The 21,302-nt window shown below is 31.6% G+C and overlaps 1 protein-coding gene across 1 annotated transcript; it reads right to left on the bottom strand.

The window, feature by feature from the left end:
* Positions 1–11,588: 11,588 nt before the first annotated feature.
* LOC112749229 (nudix hydrolase 14, chloroplastic-like) lies at positions 11,589–13,397 on the bottom strand. Its single transcript, XM_072218429.1, has 6 exons — positions 13,172–13,397; positions 12,947–13,009; positions 12,512–12,604; positions 12,323–12,415; positions 12,130–12,228; positions 11,589–11,741 (listed from the first exon to the last, which is right to left on the bottom strand). The coding sequence occupies exons 1-6, from the start codon at positions 13,325–13,327 to the stop codon at positions 11,595–11,597; spliced, it is 651 nt and encodes a 216-aa protein (XP_072074530.1). The 5' UTR covers positions 13,328–13,397; the 3' UTR covers positions 11,589–11,594.
* Positions 13,398–21,302: the final 7,905 nt, after the last annotated feature.

A 21,302-nucleotide genomic window follows, 5' to 3' on the forward strand; every position in this document is an offset into this window, starting at 1 on the left:
TATAATATTTAAGAAGAAGAATCAAATCTTTTATAAGGAGATCTTAATTATTTTTTTATTTATTCTTTTATAATCTTTAATATATGCTGTTTGATTCTCAACACTATATAGATATATATGAATATTCACTTGGGATTAATTAGTTAATTAAGGAAAAATTATTCTAAAAGACCATTAGAGAGATTTAATTATTAAAAAAAGATCTTTAATATTAATATTATTAACAACAACCAAATCTTTTTATAAAAGACAAATATATCTTTAATTATTTTTTACTTATTTTTTATAATTTTTATATTAATAATTTTTATTTTTTCTAAAATTTTAGTAATTTTTATTATTTATTTATTTATTTTTTTGATCTTTTGTCTTTTTTTCTCGTTGAATAAAGATCACAAAAATAAAAAAATAATAAAAATTACTAAAATTTTAAGAAAAATAAAATTTATCAACATAAAGATTATAAAAAATAAATAAAAAAATAATTAAAGATATATTTATCTTTTTATAAAAAAATTTAGTTCTTTTTGTTAAATATTATAAAAAAATTTAGTCTTTCTTAATAATTTTAATACTAAAAGTCTTTTTTAATAATCAAATCTTCCTAACGGTCTTTTAAAATAATTATTCCTAAAAGATTTATACAACTTCACACTTATATTTAAAGTCAAAATAAATGATTTTAACTATGTTCTCAACAATACATTATTACCAAGACATTTGTCCCAATAAAAAATATCGAAACTCAACTCCTATTACAACAAATAAAATATGTAATATAAAATTTTTTTATTTATTTAAAATATCATTTATATTGCTCATTTATATTCTTTATTGATTATAAAAATTAACTTCACTAACACTAATATCATCAGTACTAGATGATATACAAATCAAGAAATTAAAAAAAAAAAAGTAAATAAATCTAAGTCAGATGAAGTACATATATACAAAGATGGAATAAAAAAAATAATATATTATAAAATGTATACAAGTCAACAATTTTAGAAAAATATATCTCCACAAGAATATATGATAAAAAAAAAAAAACTCCAACAACAACCAAAATAAAAAAAAAAGACAAACACTATATAAAAAGACAAAATTCTTCAATTAAAACAAATATAAAAATAAAAACAATAAATAAAGATATAAATATGTACAATTTTAATATAAAAAAATTTATATTATAAAATATTTTAAATAAAAAATATCAAATTTAATATTAATTTATATATATTTTAATTAATTTTTAAATAATATAATAATTTTTTAAAATATATTATATACTACCATTAATTTACTATCTATAATTTAATAGATTAAAGATTAATCTGTCATGTATCTGAAGTATTTTATTAAAAGTTTACCATTAATTAATAAATTATTATAGATTTGGATTCTTTAAAGTGAAATTAAATTTCACTTTAGAGAGTAAAATGTAATCTCTCACCATTAATTTTATAGGTGGGACCAAAAATAAATATGAAAGAAAAACTATTCAAGAGTAGAGATCACATTTTACTCTCTAAAATAAATTCAAACTTTAGAGGATTCAAAGTCAATTATTATATGTATAAAATGAAATTCAAATTTTTAACACTTATTTAAACGGACGAGTGACCTGTCTTGGTTAGCACATATACATATTTAAGGTAAACTAATTAGTTATTTTTGGTATGAAAACGGCGCATTAAGCCCAATCGTAATGTTTAATTAAAAACTGAAAAAATAGTCGTTAAGGAGGAAAAACTAGGCTTGACCAGAAACGAGAAGAAAAAACTAGGCCCAAGATGGAAGTGTAGGAAGCAAACAAACTTAAGAATAAGACTGAACAAAAAACCCCCTAAGAATAAGACCCACTCTCATAATGACTTTGGAGCCCATCAAGTTTCCTCTAAATGTTGTTTTTCATATTTTTTGGTTGCCGGTTTTTGTCATTTTTTGTATAAATGCTTTTCAGCCTAAAACCATTAACAACTAATAACCATGTCCACCCTGACCAAAAAGAGAAAAACTATGTCCAGAATAAAAACGAATTGCCCCTAATAAATTGCTTTTGATTCGGCGGTGTTATAAATGTTCAATAATCATGGCAGAAAATAATATTATGGTTGTGTTGGGTTTGGCCCGTTTAATATCGTAATCGAAACTTTAGGGATAAGCACGGGTAGTGGGTACCCGATTACCTGTCCGAATCCGAACTGAACTAAATAAATTAGTTCTGGAACTAACGGGTAATCTGGTTCAACCCGAACCAAATTGATGATCTTTGTTAGTGATTGGTTCGAGTATCGGTTCTGAGGGTGCGGAACCCGAACCAACCCGCGAATCCGATCATATATTAACTAAATAAAAAAAATAAAAAATATATATATGACTTTTCCATTAAACAAAGATTATTCGCTATTAATATGTTTGGATTTTAAGGATTTTAGTTTTTAATGTATTTGGTGTTTAACATGTTTGGATTATTTCTATTGATGTTACATTTTATTGTATTTGTTGAATTTTTAAGATAAAAATTTGGTTTTTTTTTTTATGAATTTTAAAGTCATTGGGTACCCAATTACCCAAACCGAACCAATACATTCTTAATTAGTTTGGTTTGGTTCGGATATATATACAAAAAATACAAATCTAAATCAAACTGAATAAATTATATTTTGATCGGTTCGATTCTAAATTTACTATAAACCCAAACCAAACCGACATGTGCTCACCCTTACGAAACTTTCGACTTTAAAAATAGTTTCATGAAAATGAGACATTTTAATGAGTTTAACTCGATTAATCTGTGAAATAAAGTGGGTTGATCCGTTTATATATATTTTTTTCAACTTTTAACATCGGGAGTCTAGATACGGGGTTTGTTTAGTTCAGGGTACTTATTTAATTTAAAATTTTGTGAAAACAAACTGTTCACACAATAAAATTTTATTTTTTATTTTTTTTTTCAAATACAAATATTAAAAAAAAAGTAAATAGTCATTACTAATAATAAAAGATTCGGTCATTGATAAAAATAATTATAAAAAATAAAACTAATATTCTACCCATAAAAAATAAATTATGTTTGACAAAAATAATCTGTCATTAATTTTTCATTGATTCTGTTAAAAAATTAATCAAAATATCCAAATTAACTTCATTTCTTTCATTATCTTTTAACATTTCAAATTCTTAAAAAATTCAACTCTTTATTAAGTGTTAACAACAATAAAATAACTACTTTTTTTTTTTTTTTTAATTTTAAACACCATCTCACTATACCACCACCACCATAGATAATGCTACCATCGGCATAACAAAACAGCAAATAAAGATAGAGAGTGACACAATAAAAGGAGATAAATAATAACACCATTTATTGAAGGTGTAGTAAGAGTAGCTAAAGATTGTGTAAGTTTAAAGAAAACATAGAAAAGAAAGATAGAGATGTTACTTGAATCAAATAATGACAAAATTCAATTAACTATGAAGCATGACAAACCTTATATACAACCTTAGATATAATGAGTTAAGCTTAACTAATTTGTTAGGTTTTGCACATATTATATTAGTATACACATGCATAGCAGTTGATAAAATTCTACTCTAACCACCTTGTGATAAATATCTCCACACTAGCTAACTAATTCAACTACTTAGCAACTAAATGGTTAGTTTTTTAGTCTCTTAACTCACATGTCAAGTAACACCTTCTCTCAAGTTAGGAGTATAAATGTCTAGTAGTTCTAACTTACCGTAGATAGTGGAAAAAGTTCCTGGTGCAAGCGGCTTTATCGATAGGTCTGCTAGTTGTTCATGAGTCGAGATAGGAAGTAAGTGGATAAGTTTTTCCATCAACTTGTCTCTTACCACATGACAATCAACCTCAATATGCTTTGTTCATTTGTGAAAAACTGGATTGTGAGCAATGTGAATGGCTGCTTGGTTGTCACAGTATAGACTTATAAGTTTCTCCAGCTCAAAACCCAAGACTCTTAGGACTTTCTTTAACCAAATTGCTTCTCTAGTAGCTGAGGCCAATGCTCGATATTCTGCTTTAGCAGAATATGATGCCACGGTCCTTTGTTTCTTACTTTTCCATGAAACAATCAAATTCCCAATATAAAAGTAGTAGGCAGAGATGGATCTTTGTGAATCAGGGTATGCCACCCAATCAAAGTCAATAAAGCCTGACACTAGCAGATCAGACTTGGACGGGAAGAACAACCCAGTTGCAGGAGCCATCTTGATGTATCTTAGAACCCTATATGCTATCTTGAGGTGCAAAGTAGTTGGTTTCTCAAGAAATTGGCTGAGCTTGCCAATTGCAAAACTGATTTCTGGCCTTGTGTTAGCCAGATAAATAAGTTTGCCGATTAGCTTCTTATACGCGATGTTGTCAAGTAGTAACCCCTCCCTCCCCCCCTCCCCCCAATCTTTTGTCAACTAAGTGCCATAATCCATTGGGGTTGAAGCTGGTTTGTGCTGCTCCATTCCAGAATCTTGTAATAAATCCAAAGCATACTTTCGTTGGTATAAAGCAATGCCTTCCCTGCTTCGAGCAACTTCCATCCCTAGGAAGAACTTTAAATCACCAATGCCCTTGATGCACAACTTCTCATGCAACAGTGCCTTAATGAAATTGATTTCACTAATGTCATTCCCTGCCAACGTCACATCATCTATGTAAACCAGTAGTGTAGTAAAGCCACTGCTCTTGTATTTGGTAAACAAGTTGTTATCAGACTTTGATTGGCTGTATCCACTTTCTAATAGAATATATTTTAACATATTGTTCCACTGTTGACTTGCCTATTTCATGCCATAAAGGGACTTCCGTAGCTTGAAAACGTGATTGTGTGGGGCATTCAACCCGGGGGGATGCGCATGTAGACCTCTTCCTCCAACTCACCCTGAAGGAAGGTTGTGTTGACATCAATCTGCTTAAGAAATTAACCAACTTTGGGCAGCAGCCAATGCAAGCACGACGCGAAGTGTGCTGAGCTTTAAAATAGAACTAAATGTATAGAGGTAGTCAATGCCAGATACTTGGGTGAAGCCTTTCACGACTAGTTACGCCTTATGTCTTTCAATGCTTGTTTGAGCTTAAACACCCATTTGCACCCTATGGCTTTCTTGCCAAAAGAAAGAGCTTGGATTTCCCAAGTCTGTAGTTGCTGTAGTGCATCGAGTTCTTCTTTGATGGCACTCCTCCAACAATCATAAGCTATGACATCCTCATAAGACCTCAGTTCTTTGTCAATAGAAATGGCCAGGGAGAAGAATCTATGTGATGTTGAAAGTGCATTATAACATAAGAGGGTACATTTGCTTGGTGGGGCTATGGAAGCACTCATACATTGGAAATCTTTGAGATATGCATGTTTTCTATACTCTATTGTGGACCTTCTTAAAGACACAAGATGTTGAGAGTCAATGGTATGAAGATTATCTATGGATGTATGCTCAGTTGTTTCTCCGTTTAAATCATTATTGATGCATGGATCAATGATGTGTGTGGTGCTTTGTGTTGGTAGAGTGAGTGCAGGAATCTGCTGTTCAGGAAGGTATTCGTGTGTGTGGATGCTGGACTTGTGGTAAAATGTATCAATATGTATCATATGTGAAAGGGACATGCATGGGATGAATCTGTGATGATGTAGAATGTGAATGTGTGTCAACCGTTTTGGGGAAAGAAAAATTTTTTTCATAGAACTTTACATCTCTAGATATAAAAATTTCATTTGAGTGAAGATCTAATAGAACAAAACCTTAATAACTTTCCTAAATCCCAAAAAGGTGCATTTCCTTTCCCTTGGGTCAAGTTTTTTTTCTCCCTGCCATAATGGTATTAGCATATGCTAAACACCCAAAGACTCTCAAATGTGATATAGAGGACAAGGAATAGTGCAAGACTTGGTAGGGTGACTGATTTTTTAAGAAAATAGATGGCAGCCTATTTATCAAGTGAATTGCATGTGCAGTGGCATAATTCCAGAAGCACTTAGGAACGTTTGAGAGAAATAAGAGGGCCCTGGTTATAACAAGAACATGTTAGTATTTTCTTTCAACAATACCATTTTATTGAGGGGTCTCAACACATGTTCTTTGATGAATTATGCCACTGAATGCATAGTAATGTGGCATTAAAAATTCAGATCTATTGTCAGTTTTCACCCTTTTTACAGTTTGATTGAATTATGTTTTAGCTAAGTTGACAAAAGATTTTAATAAGTTTATGGCTTCTGATTTAGCTTTCATAAAATACAACCAAGTGTACCTGGACTTGTTATCCACAATTGTTAAAGAATACTTATGACCTCCTGTGGACAAAATAGACAAAGATTCCCATATATATACATGAATGAGTTCTAGGCAATATGATGCAATCTTATTACTTGCTGTGAATGGCAGCTTTTTTGCTTTGCAAAATGGCAAGTGTTGCAAGATAACATCTCAGTGTTATTACAAGTAGTGAAATTATAAATATTTTGCATTGATTTTAAGCTATTTAATGATGGATGCCCTAACCTACAATGCCAAAGGCTTCTATCCTAAGTGCCTTGATTGCTCATGATGTATGGTACAGAATTTGTATGCAATGAATGTTCCTTATTGAGTGTATAGACGCCTCCAACAACCTCAGCTTTGCCAATCATCCTCGAGGAGCTGCAGTCCTGTATCTCGCACAATTTTTCAAAAAAATTCATGATACAATGTAGTGTGGCTATAAGCTTAGAGACTGAAATTAGCTTGAAATTAAATGAAGGAATGTATAATGCATTTTTTAAATACAATTTTTCGGAAAATACAATAGTTCCAATTATGCTACTTGTAGCGTAAGAACCGTTTAGTGGTTTCACAATAATTGGATCTATTTGTTGATAATCTTGAAAATCATCCAAGGTATATGATACGTGATCTGTAGCACCCGTATCAATTATCCAGGATTTGCACTTTTGTTTTGAAATGTTTAAGGCTTTAACACTTGTTTTGAAATGCAAAACATTCACCAAATTACCTTGATGAGGTGGTGACTACTGTGAAGTCACAATTTGGCTGGTACTATGAATGTTCCTTAGGCAGCATTTGTTTTCGTGGACAGGATACAGAGACAAGGACAATAAATATCTAAAACGTGTTTGAAAAGAGAGACATGGGCATTGAATACTAGGGGTCTAAGTTACCAAATCGGACCGAAAATTACCACAGAATCGAACCGAAATTTATAACAGCCGAAAGAAAAACCGAAAAAATCAGTTTTTTTTTCCAAACTAAACAGAACGGTTTGGTTTGGTTTTTGATTGATTTTGCTGAAACCGAACCGAACCAAATCGAGGAGTGAGTGTTCAGCAGTGCTTGTTTTTACTAGTTTGCCCTTTAACCTAGTAATAAAAGAATCCATCAGTCCAAATCCCTAACTTTCTTCCCCTTTTATGCGCAAGCACCCATTCAGTCACTCATGACTCACCCACAACTCACTTCCATCTTCCATTCTTCCTCCTCCGACCTCCATGCCTGAGAGAAGGAGAGCCTGAGGGAGCCAGAGAGTGTCGTCTGCCATCAAGGAAGTCGCCCATCGTCACTCGAAGTCATCACAAGTCGTCCATTCATCTCCATCGCAGGGTCGCCATCACAACAAACCCTAAGCCGAGCAGCACTCCAGTCCAGTCCATCGTTGAGCAGCAGTCCGTCGCCGAGCAACACTCCAAACGCCGAGCAGTCCAATTCGAGCCCCCACCTACAAGCTGCAAGTCAACAATGTCTTCTTCCGATGTTAGAATTTGATTTTCAAATTTTTATTGTTGATTAAAGGCAAATATATTAGTTAAATTCACAAATTAATATATCTCTGTCTCTAGAATCTGTACATTGAAAGTGTCTCTTACATTTTCAAAATAAATCAACTTTAAATAAATTAACCAATTTAATTTGTTATCAACTTATCAATTGTCATAGTTTATAAACAAGTATATTATCCTGCAGAACTTACATCCTAAACAATTAATTACATTGAATATTTTTTTTTGAATAAAATGACTATACCTATTGTTGTTGCTGGTCTGTTGTTAATTAGGAAGATGAGTTTGATTAAAATTATTGTTCCTAATTGTTGTTGCTGGTTTGTTGTTAATTAGGAAGATGAGTTTGACTAAAATTATTATTCCCAATTGTTGTTGCTAGTCTATTGTTAATTAGGAAGATGAGTTTGACTAAAATTATTGTTCCTATTGTTGTTCCTTTTACTCTCAAAGCTACACATATATGCTTTAATTTATAGGGGAGACATGGTCCAAAGAATAATTTATTGTTGTTGTTCTTGATGCTGTTGCTGGAAACAATATAATTTTGTTGCTGCTGCTGGAATGTTGGAAACAAAGTATATTCACAATTTGTTATTTTGTTTCATAATTTGTTATTTAGTATGTTTCACAATTTGTTGTTGTTGCATAAATGTTGGAAACAATATTTTTGAACAAGTTTGAATGCTGACTTTGTTGCTGGAAATAATATTTTTGGTGCTATTGATGACTTTGAATGCTGATTTTTCAATAAAATTGCTGTATTTTGTTGTTCATTGTTATGTTTATATATATGCACCCAACAAACCATGAACAATCCAATATTTTGAAGTTCCTTTCATAGTTTATGTTTATAATTTATAACCTATATTATGTTTATGTTTATAATCTATATTGATGATTTTGTTTTGTTTTTGTAGAAATCGCACCAACTGGAGAAGATGATGATGAATTTGGTGTGGATTTAGATTAAGCATGGTGACTGTTTTGGTTTTTATTTGGTTTAAAGTGGTTGTCTCGGTTTTTAGTATGTTTTAAAGTGTGTTTGTTTCGTTGTTTGCTAGACATTTTTAATTGTCTTTGTTTTTATTTTTAATTGTTGGGACAAGTTGAACTTGTATTGAATTTGGATGTGATATACTCTTGTTATTTTAGTTTATTGACAGTTTTAAACTTTATTTTATGGTGATTTAAATTCTGATTATTAGGTTTAAAAAACCAAAAAAATCAACCGAACCAAACCACTATTGGTTCGGTTCGGTTTGGTTCGGTTGTCCAGAAAGCAGCAAACTGAACAGTTGGCATCACTGTAGAACCGAACCGATTACACCACTATTGGATACGGTGTCTCCATGACAGTTTTTTTTTCATTTTTGGGTCCACTTTTAAACGAAGGACAATGATAGACACGGGATTTGAGAAGGTGACACGAATTTTTTTATTAATTTTTTTTTTGCTTTTTGTTCGTATATATTTTTTGTTATCCACTGTTACCCCTTCTTATTTTTCCTAATTTGAGCTTCTTCCATGCATCATCGTTCTCATAAAGGTACTATCTTCTCCCTGCCTTTTGATTCTTTATCTCTGCGTTCTTCTTTCTCTCTTTTTTCCTAGATACTCTATTCTTCTTGCAGAATTTCTTACTTGGCTTGCTAATTCCTTCCTTCTTATTGTTTATTCTCTTCTCTACGATGTGCTGCAGGTTTACTCAATGAAAGCTTAATTCACTCTTCTACTTACGTTACTTTGTTCATTCTTACTTTTGTTACTTCAATACCATTTTTACCTTGTTGGTTCATAGACCAATTCTTCTTGTAATCCTCTATACTCCCATATACTCTCATTCTCTATTAAATTAGTTTATACTTGATGCAAAAAATTTGGAATCACATGGATATTTTAGTCATTTCACATAATATTTTAGTGTTATCTATGTCTATCCAAATATAATATAGGACACTACATTAGTGTCTTGTGCATTGTATCCAAACACAATACACAAAAGATAATTTTTAGTGTCTCTGTTCTATTGTCTTTGTCTCAGTGTCATATTCTGTCATGTCCCCAAAAACAAATGTAGCCTTAGTTCATGCATTTGAAGCAATACCAATAAAGCTTCCTTTTATTCTACAGTAAATCCAGAATTGGAAGTCTCAGACTCTCCTAACTGCATACTGAGTTCTCCATTTGCATCCTCAATATCCGTTGTGGCCATTATGTTTACAGCAACTTCTCCATCATTCCTTTGCCTCAAGCATGGTGGAAGGCCATGCTTTTTATAGCATATCTCTATGGCATGTCCCAATTTTCTACAGTGTGAACATTGCATTCTTCCTTGTTGTCTTCCTCGACCATCTTTCCCTCTAGCTTGTTGCCTACCTCCTCTACCCTTTCCTCTCCTTCTATTCTGACTAAAGTCCAGAGTGTTTGAGAAAGTTATAGAGTATGCCACGAGTCTATCAATTGAGATAGGTTCTAAGCTATGTTGCTGTCTTTCTTGCTATGAGAGCATTGAAAAAGCTGTGTGGATATCAGGGAGGGGGTCCATGAGCATGATTTGGCACCTTACAGTCGAATATTGATTGTTCAAACCCCTCAAGAAACGTGTAACTTGATCCTCAGTCTTGTCTTCTCACAACACCTAAATCACACATACAGTCCTTTCCATATTCACATGAAAGAATCATCCTGAAATTCTCTATGTCCTCCCAAATTGATTTCAATTTAGTGAAATAGGTTGTGACACTACAAGAAAACACGTCTATTGCCACGCTTTTAAAGCGTGGCAAAAAGCTGAAAAAAGCGTGGCGATAGCTTTTTGCCACGCTTTTTGACCTACTGCCACGCTTTTTTCAGCCTATTGCCACGCTTTTTGTTTGCCACGCTTTTTTACAAACTGCCACTTGTAAAAGCGTGGCGATAGATAGAGATATGCCACGCTATTAAAGCGTGGCGATAGGGCAGATCTGGCCACGCTTTTAAAGCGTGGCGATAGGTGGAGATACGACCACGCTTTTAAAACGTGGCGATAGGAAGAGATACGGCCACGCTTTTAAAGCGTGGCCAGCCATAGCAAAATATACAGCCATGCTTTAAAAGCGTGGCGAAAGCCTTGTTAAATTAAAAAAAAAATTTCTTTCCTTACTTGATCTTCATTGCTACACAATATAAATTTTCAATCCTTTTTTATTACCAAACCTACAAATATAGTATGCAATTTTTATTACAAGACAAATCAAACAATAATTAGTGAGATATATAATTTACTATAATTGTTTTATACATTAAAAAACTATTACTCAAATACAAAATAAATCTCGAGTTCAAATTCCAAAACTAAAAACCGAAGAAAAATACAGAAACAATACAAGTTAGAACTGCTCATAATATATCAAATTACACTAATAGAGATGATCATCAATCTAAATACTTAGTAAAAGATCAAAATCAACCTAAAACTGCTCCACTTTGTGCATTAAGCGTTCAAGTTATCCATTCCAATACTAGCCTGCAGCAAAATATCAAGAACAAATTGAACCAACAAAAACGATATATATAAAAATATTATAAGAAATAATCTAATTTATGCATGTATTAACAATTCCAAATTAAACCAGGTTCACATTCTACTATAAAAATTCATCAGCATTGTTATGCTAATAGGAATAAAAATTCCAAACACCTTGCACATCTAGTTATCTTTATTATTACAAAAAGTAGTAGGCACCTAATGAGCAGCTTCTACCTAGTATCCATTTACAAATAGTGGCAGTGGTATTCCAAACTCATAGTAAGTGAAAATTAGTGAAGAAAATGGATTGAACTACATTTTGAATCCATAAAGTTCACCATTTTGCCGATTTGCATTTGGCAGATATTGCACTCCCTTGGAAGTAAGGCTTGGAGGTTCTCAACTTCTTCATAGGTTGGTCTCTTATAGTCTACTGTCTATTAATCATTTAGCGAAAAAATTAGATCCTTAGAGAGAGAGAGAGAGAGAGAGAGAGAGAGAGAGAGAGAGAGAGAGAGAGAGAGATAATAAATTCTCACTATTTTATTTTATTTTATTTAGAAAAAAAAAGACCCATAAGCGAGGATTATCAAATACTGTTAGATTGAACCACAAATAGCCAGAAATTGAATTGAATGCTCACTGATTGGTAAATGCAAATGTAAAAGTACAATACCACGAAACTAAACTATGCTCAAAATACCAAACTAAATTATTGAACAACTATAAAGCAGATGCATTATTTGCTCTTTTTTCAAGCGATAAAATTATTTATTTGCAAAACCAATAAAGCAATAAGGTTGATGCAAAATGCTTAAGGTATACCGGTGAGGGAAAAAATCTGCATCCTATTGAAGAATCCAAGAAAGCAGTGAGATCAAACATGTCTTCAAGTTTGAACTTTATGCCAGTCTCCTCTTCAACCTGTTAGAGGCACAATTAAGCCATAAAGAGAATTGTAGAGAGAGAGAGAGAGAGAGAGAGAGAGAGAGAGAGAGAGAGAGAGAGAGAGAGAAGCCTCACGAACTGCAGTGCCAACGAAATCACCCTTGTCATCATCCAACATTCCAGCAGGCAATTCCAAAATAATTCTTCCAGTAGGAACCCTTGCCTGATAAATAAAAAATAATAAGCATAATATGGAACTCTAGTTAAAATGTTTGAAAAAAAACATAGTTCTCTCTACAAGGATCTAACATCTAAGAACCTGTTCAGTAAGGACAGCATAAGTTTCACCTTCTGATTCCAGAAGTATCAACACAGTCACAGCAGGTCCTCTTGCAAATACAATACCTGGAACCTAATCACGGTTTACTTTATTATATATAAAGAAAGAAATCAGCATCAGGTGCAAGTGCATAGAAATTACAAGCAAAAGAGGAATGATGGATGCCTGAGAACATAAGGTAAGAAGCAAAAGATCCTAATAGTTGTGCATTTTAGATACCACATAGCTCAGAATGTGGTATGCCTATGAATCAAATACTATTAATACATTGCTTGCCATGATGAGGAATCCAATTTTTGGATATTGAAGCAGAAGAAGCTATTTTTGAATAATATATATAGAGCATAACAGGTAAAATGTCTACTAGTTCATAGCCCCTTGCTAAAATTAACACAAGAAAATGGAAATATAGACTAGCTTATAAATGTCAGCTTTAAATTTGAGAAACCCAATGCACTTTCCAAACATGTCTACACCCTATTTACATCAAAAAGAGTCCAACTAGTTTCGTTGATTTTGATTTGAGAACATGAATAAGACTAGAAGACTAACAGGTTAGTCAGTTACTTAAATTACCACTTAACAAGGCCTAATTATCAGAAATCATATCCACTTTTTAAATACTGATGATGCAATTACCTGAATTAGAACTTGTCTCAGAGCCAAGGTGCCATCAGCTAGAATCCCAATCTCACTTTGCAAGTTATGCAACCATTGCTTGAATAAAGAGGAATCAATAGCATTCCTGCAATGGAAAACAACAAAAACCAAACCAAACCACCACAACTGAGACATGTTTTTTATATAGCATGATAACAAGAAGAAACTGTGTGCCTATCAATTCTCTTTTGCCATTACATCTCATGGGGACTTATCAAAACCTAGCATCTAATTGAACAAAACCTCCAATATCTAATTTTAGTAGCTGTCAAAACCTGCAGGGTGTGAAAGAGGAAGAAAGGAATGCCTAAATCCATCTTTTAATATAATTATTCAGCACATTCCCTTCCTGAACAAACACACTGTGAACTTTCAACACATATCTCACCCTGAAATCAAAACAAGAACAAAATGTTAAAGAGTGTCATTATAATGTGTAACCTGAGTTTCTTCATTATTAATTCACTTAAGAGAAATTTGACCTTGTTATATACTATGCCCAAGAGAGCAAGGCTAGCAGCTTTATCTACATCAGCATCATCAAAGATTAGAAGAGGTGACTTTCCTACTAATTCAAGTGAAACTTGTTTCAAGTTGCTGCTAGCTGCAGCATGCATTATTTCACGGCCTACCTCCATCGAACCGGTGAAGCTGACCTGCACACACATAAAGCACAAAAATCAAAATATTAGCCGAGGTTAACTATACAAATCAAACAATGCTATAGCCAAGTTACATTGCGGTCAATCACACTTAACTCGATACAATCAATACACACACAAATTCTTCCAAAAATAAAACAATAAAAATAAATTGAAAATTTGTTTGTCAGGACTTAAATTAGAATTTTTCCTTCCAGCTGAAAAGAACTTATTCATTTTGGTTCATTTCAGTGGATCTACCTACTAATCTGATATTTAATTCAGCAACAAAGTAACAATATGCAGTCGAGGGAAAATCTTTACTTTCTGACACTTTAGTAGGGACGTATACCTTCGGGTTTGCTTGTAGAAGCTTCACAAGGATCCTGAAGATGGATTTCAAAGATGAAATCACTTCGAGTTTTTCCTTAATTGATGCCACAAGATCTTTGTTAACTTCTGTCATACTGATATCTGAAACATGGCCACAGTCCATGCTTTTCAAAAGCTCCTTAGATTTGTTAATGCTGGTTTCCATGAAGTTCTTCCCTCTCTTATGCGTATCCATTGATGGATAGAGCCACAAACTTAAAGGAAAAGGAAAATTGTTAGCTGAAAAAAATTCCATCATATTGATGATAGGAAATCAGGACTTATGGCTGAACAAAATTCAATTTCAGTTGATAGTATATACATCAAGGTTTCTGATCAATCATATTTCAAATTTGTTAGCTACATGTTAAGAATAATAGACTTAGACAATGTTAATTTTCAAAATTGTATATAGTTACTATATATTATATATTACAAGGAAAAATTCATGGTAGAAAAGAAAACAGAAATCTAAGTAACAAAAATTAGGATATTCTGTTGGAGAAGATTAAGATTTTTTTTCTTTAACAGATTAAATAAATTTGAGAGGAAAATTTGACTTATCTGCTGGTTTTTATTCGCAAAATTTAGAAACCTGTTGGAAGAAGCACCTGGCAAGAAAAGGCATCTTTCGTTCAAGCTGGTCATCTTCTCCACCCTCAAGTGACCTCTTCTCCATGCTTTTTGTGTCCCCAGTTGCCCTCTGCATTTCACACTCACTCACTTCCAATAATAATACCCTAAGTTACCAAATCTGCAACAACTAAACCACTAAAGTCAATCACCATTATGCAATCCACGTCACAAAATATCATAGTATTAATAATTAATTGATAATAATAATAATAAACAAAACAGAGAAACCCTAGCAACAATAGCAACGACAAGCTAGAACAGATCTATAATACCATAACATAACAATACAAACAAATAAAACCGGGAATTTCATTAAAATATTCAAATTCCAAGCTTGCCAAACTCTAATCCCCCAAACGAGCAATCTTGACCACCAAATTCCACGAAAAAATTGAGGGAAAAGGAAAAAAAGAACTAGAAAGGAGCTGAACTCACCAAGAAAAGCCTCTGCTGGATGTAGAAGTGGAAGTTGAGGAATAGAACCTGGGAAACTAAACTGGATGATGTGTAAGGTACTAAGGTGTTACTGATGCTGCTCCAGAGAGAGAGAGAGAGAGAGAGAGAGAGAGAGAGAGAGAGAGAGAGAGAGAGAGAGAGAGAGAGAGAGAGAGAGAGAGAGAGAGAGAGAGAGAGAGAGAGAGAGAGAGAGAGAGAGAGAGAGAGAGAGAGAGAGAGAGAGTTTGGTGAGAGAGTTATGGTGGGATCGGAGTAGCGATAGTGGGAGTGTCGGAAGAGAGAGCGCCGATGGGGGCATTGCGATGGAAGGGAGTGGCGACGGAAGGGAGCGGCGATGGAAGGGAGCAGCGTCGGAGGGGCATCGATGGAGGGTTTGCGAGGGACGGTCAGAGTCACCGCCAAAGGGAGTCACCAACGAGGAGAGGGAGTGCCGACAAAGGGACCAGGGATGGTGGGAGTGCCAGAAGAGGGAGCGACAGCGATGTTCTTTGGAGTGCTGGGATTCTTTGCCGTCACTGGTGTTTAGGGTTATGTGCTAGTGTTTCAGTGTTTAGGGAACGACCAAAAGGGTTTCATGTAAATGGGAGAGTTTCGAAACTGTTTTTGAATAAAAGCTTTTTTTTCCTTAAACCTTTTGGCCACATTTTTTAAGCGTGCCAAAATAGTTAAAGGAAATGGCCACGCTTTTAAAATGTCACGGTAACGAAAACATGTCGCCACGCTTTAAAAGCGTCCTTGTTTCTCTCTATAGCTACGCTTTTGAAACGTGGCAAAAAAAAGCGTGGCCAAATCTTGAATCAATTGCCACCCTCATAAAAGCGTGGCCATAAACCCCTTTTGCCACGCTTTTTAAGCGTAGCAAGAAAAAATGTGGCCAAATCTCTAATCAATCGCCACCCTCATAAAAGCGTGGCCATTGACCACTTTTGGCTACGCTTTTAAAGCGTGGCCATAGGGCTTTTTTTCTTGTAGTGTGACATCCATGTCTCCTTGTCTAACCGCATAAAACTCCTCCTGTAATTCTGCCACCCTAAATCTATCACCATGATAATACATGTGTTTCAAGTCATTCCATAGATCGCTAGCAAAGTTCATCCATATTACTAATTCCGAAATGCTAGGGATTAACGAGAGGTTTATCTAGACTACAACCTAAGTATTGCATCTCTCCCAAGATTCGAACACACTATCATTTTTGTCAGGTTTTGGTAAACTACCATCTATGAATTTCAGTTTATTTTTAGTTTTTAATGCTAACAACATCGATCTACTCCAAGAGCCTTAGTTCTTGCCATCCAGAATAATAGGGGTAAGAGGAGTACTAGCGCTCTCAGAAGGATGAAGCTAAGAAAGTAAGGGTTTGTTGGATCTTGACTCGAATTGGCGTTGTTCCGAGTTAGTTGAGCTTGAATTGACGCAATTTGATTCAGAAATTCAGTAATTCTTTGTAACTCTACCGTAGAATGTGACGAACCCGAGTTCGCAGTGAATGGTTTTGTCATTTCTCCCTTAATTTTACTGATTGTGTGAAATTGGAGTTCTGTGCTCTTTGAATTGATGATTGAGGCACAGAGATCAAGCTTCTTCTTCCTCAATGCCTTGCTTCTTGCACATGCTACTCTCTTTGGGTCCACGCTAACCGCACCATATTGAAGGTGCAGCGAGAGTAGCTAGAGATTGTACAAGTTCAGAGAAAGCAGAGAAGAGAAAAATAGAGGTGTGGCTTGAATAAGAAAATGACAAAACTCAATTAACTATAAGACATGACAAGCCTTATATGCAACCATAGATACAATGAGTTAAGTTCAACTAATTTGTTAAGTTCACTCACATCTATATTAGTATACACACGCATAACACCTGATAAAATTTTACTCTAATTACCTTATGATAAATTAAATATCTCCACCCTAGCTAACTAATTCAGCTATTTAGCAACTAAATAATTAATTTGTGAACGTTTGAATCTTTTATAATTAAAAATGATTATTTACTAAAAAAAATTATTCAAAGTAAAAAACTCAAATTAAACACCCATGCATGCATGTGTTAGTTAGAAAACAACGTTTCATATCTAGTTATGATGCCACCGTACCATTTATTTATAAGCAACGAACCAATGCCATCAAAACGAAATGAGTACGTAAATGTTACAAGTACATTGGCCATTGCTACAGCTTAATTTTAATTATTTATCGATGGATCACTTTGAAATTATCTCATATCCAATCATTTTATGATAATATACAAACCAGCGGTTGGATAATTAATAATGAATGAACAAAACATGTTTAATTGTGATGACAGCTAATGCAAAAGCCAAAAGGTACGTTTATGTACGTAAATGTATTGACTCTCTGAAACTAAATAGTGATCAATGTTTTTTTTTATATATATAAACATAAAAATATTTTAATTCCCAAAATACGCACTATAAAAAAGTTTTGCAAAAGTACATATAGATGAATTTTATATCTCTGCACATTTAATTGAAAAGGTTATTATTATTTATCATCGTCACCACTATTACCAAGGAGGGATGCATGCATGCATGTTTAAAGAAGTGGGAGTAAATGCCCCCAGTAAAATTTAAAATTTTTTTAATTAATATAATAACAAAATTTATTTGCCCTATTATATAATTTAATTTGACTTCAGTATAATTGAATTTCACAGATCAACTTTAATTATGTAAAAATAAATAATACTATAATCCAAGATTCAAATAAATTTATTACAATATCTTTTAAAAAGAGTAAAATAATTATAAATTTATTATTTTATAATTACAACTAATAAATAAACTTAAAATTTGAAAAAATCTGTTTATATATTTAATGAATATTATATATATATATATATATATATATATTTGATTATTTGTTCAAAACAGAGGTAACTACCAATTTGATATCCAAAAGATTCAAACAAAATAATCTTTGAATGATTTGAAAATTGCGATAAAAATAATTAATAAATATTATATTTATTAAAAGTGACAAAAAAAATTTTTATTTAATAAATGACATATCCATTTAATTTAAATTATTTTGTCAATGTTTGAACAAATATTTAAAAGATGCATAAAAATATTTAGAGTAAAATTTGATATTTAGATTTTTTTTTTAAAAAATTAATCATTCACAATTAAAAATTTTAAAAAAAATTCAGTTGACATAAAATTATAAATTTTTGAGAATGAAAAGATCTTATTTTTTAATATTATTTATAAAAAATTGTATCAAACATCTAAAATCTTTTTTTAGGATATATATTTAATGTATATCTAATTTTTTGGGACTTATTTGTTGTTAACACCTTTTAGAGTTACTTTTTTGTTAACGATGTAAACTTTTTGATACTATTTTAATTGTTTACTCGTTTAAAATAATATGTTTCAAAACATTATTTCCTCTTCTATAAATTACCGCTAGGTTAGCATCTTAATTTTAAATCAATAAAATATTTAATAGTCAATAGAATTCAGCTCAATATTTTATTAAATTTGATTATAAATATATAAAATTATTCTGTTAAATTAATTTCAAATGTAATCGATTATCTTATTAAACTAATTTTAATATTAAATTAAAAATATCTAATAAAAATATTAATATTATATTATTGGTTATTAAATAAAAATGGTTAAATAAATAAATAATAATAATAATAAAATTAAAAAATCAAAATAATACTGTTTATTCATTGGTGTTTTCTTTTATTTTAAATTAACTTTAGTTTTTTTTGAGACAACATCAGTTGAAAAAACCTTTTTAAATATGAATATTATAAAGAATTGATTTCGTAATCGTATGAGAGATGAATTTTTAAATGATTATTAACGACATGCAAAAAAGAGAGATGTTTAATTGTATTAACAATGAAATTTTAGATTTGATTGTATTTAATCATTAAAATATAAAAATTAAAAAATAAAATTTTAATTTATATATTATTATTTAAATTATTATTTTAGTATTTTAATTTTTTGGTTCGATAATTTAAAGACTAATTATATTTTATAATAACAAAGTATAATTATAAAAATTATTATCATATTATGTATATTTTGCCCCCACTCACATATTTTTTTTGGATCCATCACTGTAAGGACACATTAAAAAAAAAATATAGGGACTTAATTAAAAATTTAGTAAAACTATCGAGATGAACAAAGTAATTAAACTTTTAAATATTTATGAACAGAAATGATTGTTTTTTCTTGTTAATTGAGTTATTAATTTATTTAATTTTGTTGGTGTACTACTTATTTGTATACTTAAATGGGATTATAAAACTTTAGTTAGTGTTATACATGTATTATTTATATATTCTTTACTTTAGTTTTGACAGGAAATTAACTTTTCTTTAACTAATAATTACCTAATAAGATAGTGAAATAGCAAATATTAAGGCGTGAGTAAGAAGAATTTATGAAAAATAATTAATATTGAGGGAAGGAATTTGCCCCAAATACAATTTGACAGTATTGACGGCAGAATTGTCATTTATTATATTTCGACAATGACATTTTGTTTTTTTATCATTTTAATTTTTTAAAAAATATAAAACGGTAATCCCATTTTGTCATTTATCATTTTTTAATTAAAAAAAAAATCAAAATCGTATTGTATTTTTCTACAATCATGTACAACACATGTTCAGTGATGTTTGGGGACTACACCCCTTTAGAACCAATATAAAAACAAAAAAAAAGACCTAACTTTCTACACCAATCTCCTAAGAAATATCATAAAAAAATTTCCTAGCTGTTAGTTGTGGCACATGCAAAAAATTTAATGTCTGCAAGTACATAGAAAAGAAGGAGATCTATGCCCTTTACCCTTTTTGGCCTCCAATTCCTTAGTTTTTCAGTTTTCTCATCCCCTCCGTAACTCTTTTATTCTGAATGTATGGATCAATTTAGGTAAATGATTTGATGAGACATATAATTATTTATATATTTTTGTTTAATATTTTAAACTTTTGAGATAATTAGATAAATAATTTTATGACATCTTATCAAAATTTTATAACGAAACAATTTAGAATTTGTTATTTATTTCATATAAAAAAAGGAATTTTAGCCTGAATCAAATAATAATAATAAACGTATGCAAAATTCAGAGTCAAACTCAAAGAATAAAAAACATTCAAATCAAACAATGCCTTTTTCCGTTGTCTCTTCATTTCTGTTTCCAAAAATGAAAAAATCAGATTATTTATTATCGTAGTCGTTGTTGGCAACTCACATGGATATATGTTCATACCTTAGGTTTTTTATTCAACGACGATGGTGCATGCGTTGAAAGAAACTCTAAAGAATTCATTTTTCTTTTAAATAATTTATTATAGAAAGAATACTCAATTTGTTCCTGAATTTGCTGCAAACTTCAATTTAATCCCTAAAATTTTAGTTATCTCTATTTAATTTTCAAACTTTGCGAATATGAAATAATTTTTGACGTAACGGAAGTTGATACGTGAACAGCCAGATGCTACGCTAGACTCTGTAAAACAATGTTGTTTTGGTTTCGGCACTCAAATAGCCAAAAAAATATTATAAGTGGTGTTTATTTAAACATTTTCTTGCAAAACAAGCGATATGACATCGTTGTTGGACTATTTGAGTGTCATAACCAAAACTAAATCACTTTACAAGTTTCAGCATAACATTTGATTGTCCATGTCAGTGTGACATCTTTACTATCAGAATATCACACTTCTGACTGCACTACTCTGATAGAACAAATATTACGATGACTTCCATACATATATAATAATAAACTATGAGCCTTTAACTTAAAACCGCATCGCTGTTTTCTTTGAAAAACCAGAAATACTTTTTTTTTTTTTTGAAAAACGGAAAATACTTTTTCTTTCGTTTTACAAGCATACATACATATTCCAATACACACACACACAAGGGTCCTTTAACACAAGTAATTACAAACATTGATCATCATTACAATCATGACTCATATCTTTCTTTACAAAAATATAAA

Source organism: Arachis hypogaea, chromosome 15 (genome assembly GCF_003086295.3).
Source record: "Arachis hypogaea cultivar Tifrunner chromosome 15, arahy.Tifrunner.gnm2.J5K5, whole genome shotgun sequence".
Classification (NCBI taxonomy): Eukaryota; Viridiplantae; Streptophyta; class Magnoliopsida; order Fabales; family Fabaceae; genus Arachis; species Arachis hypogaea.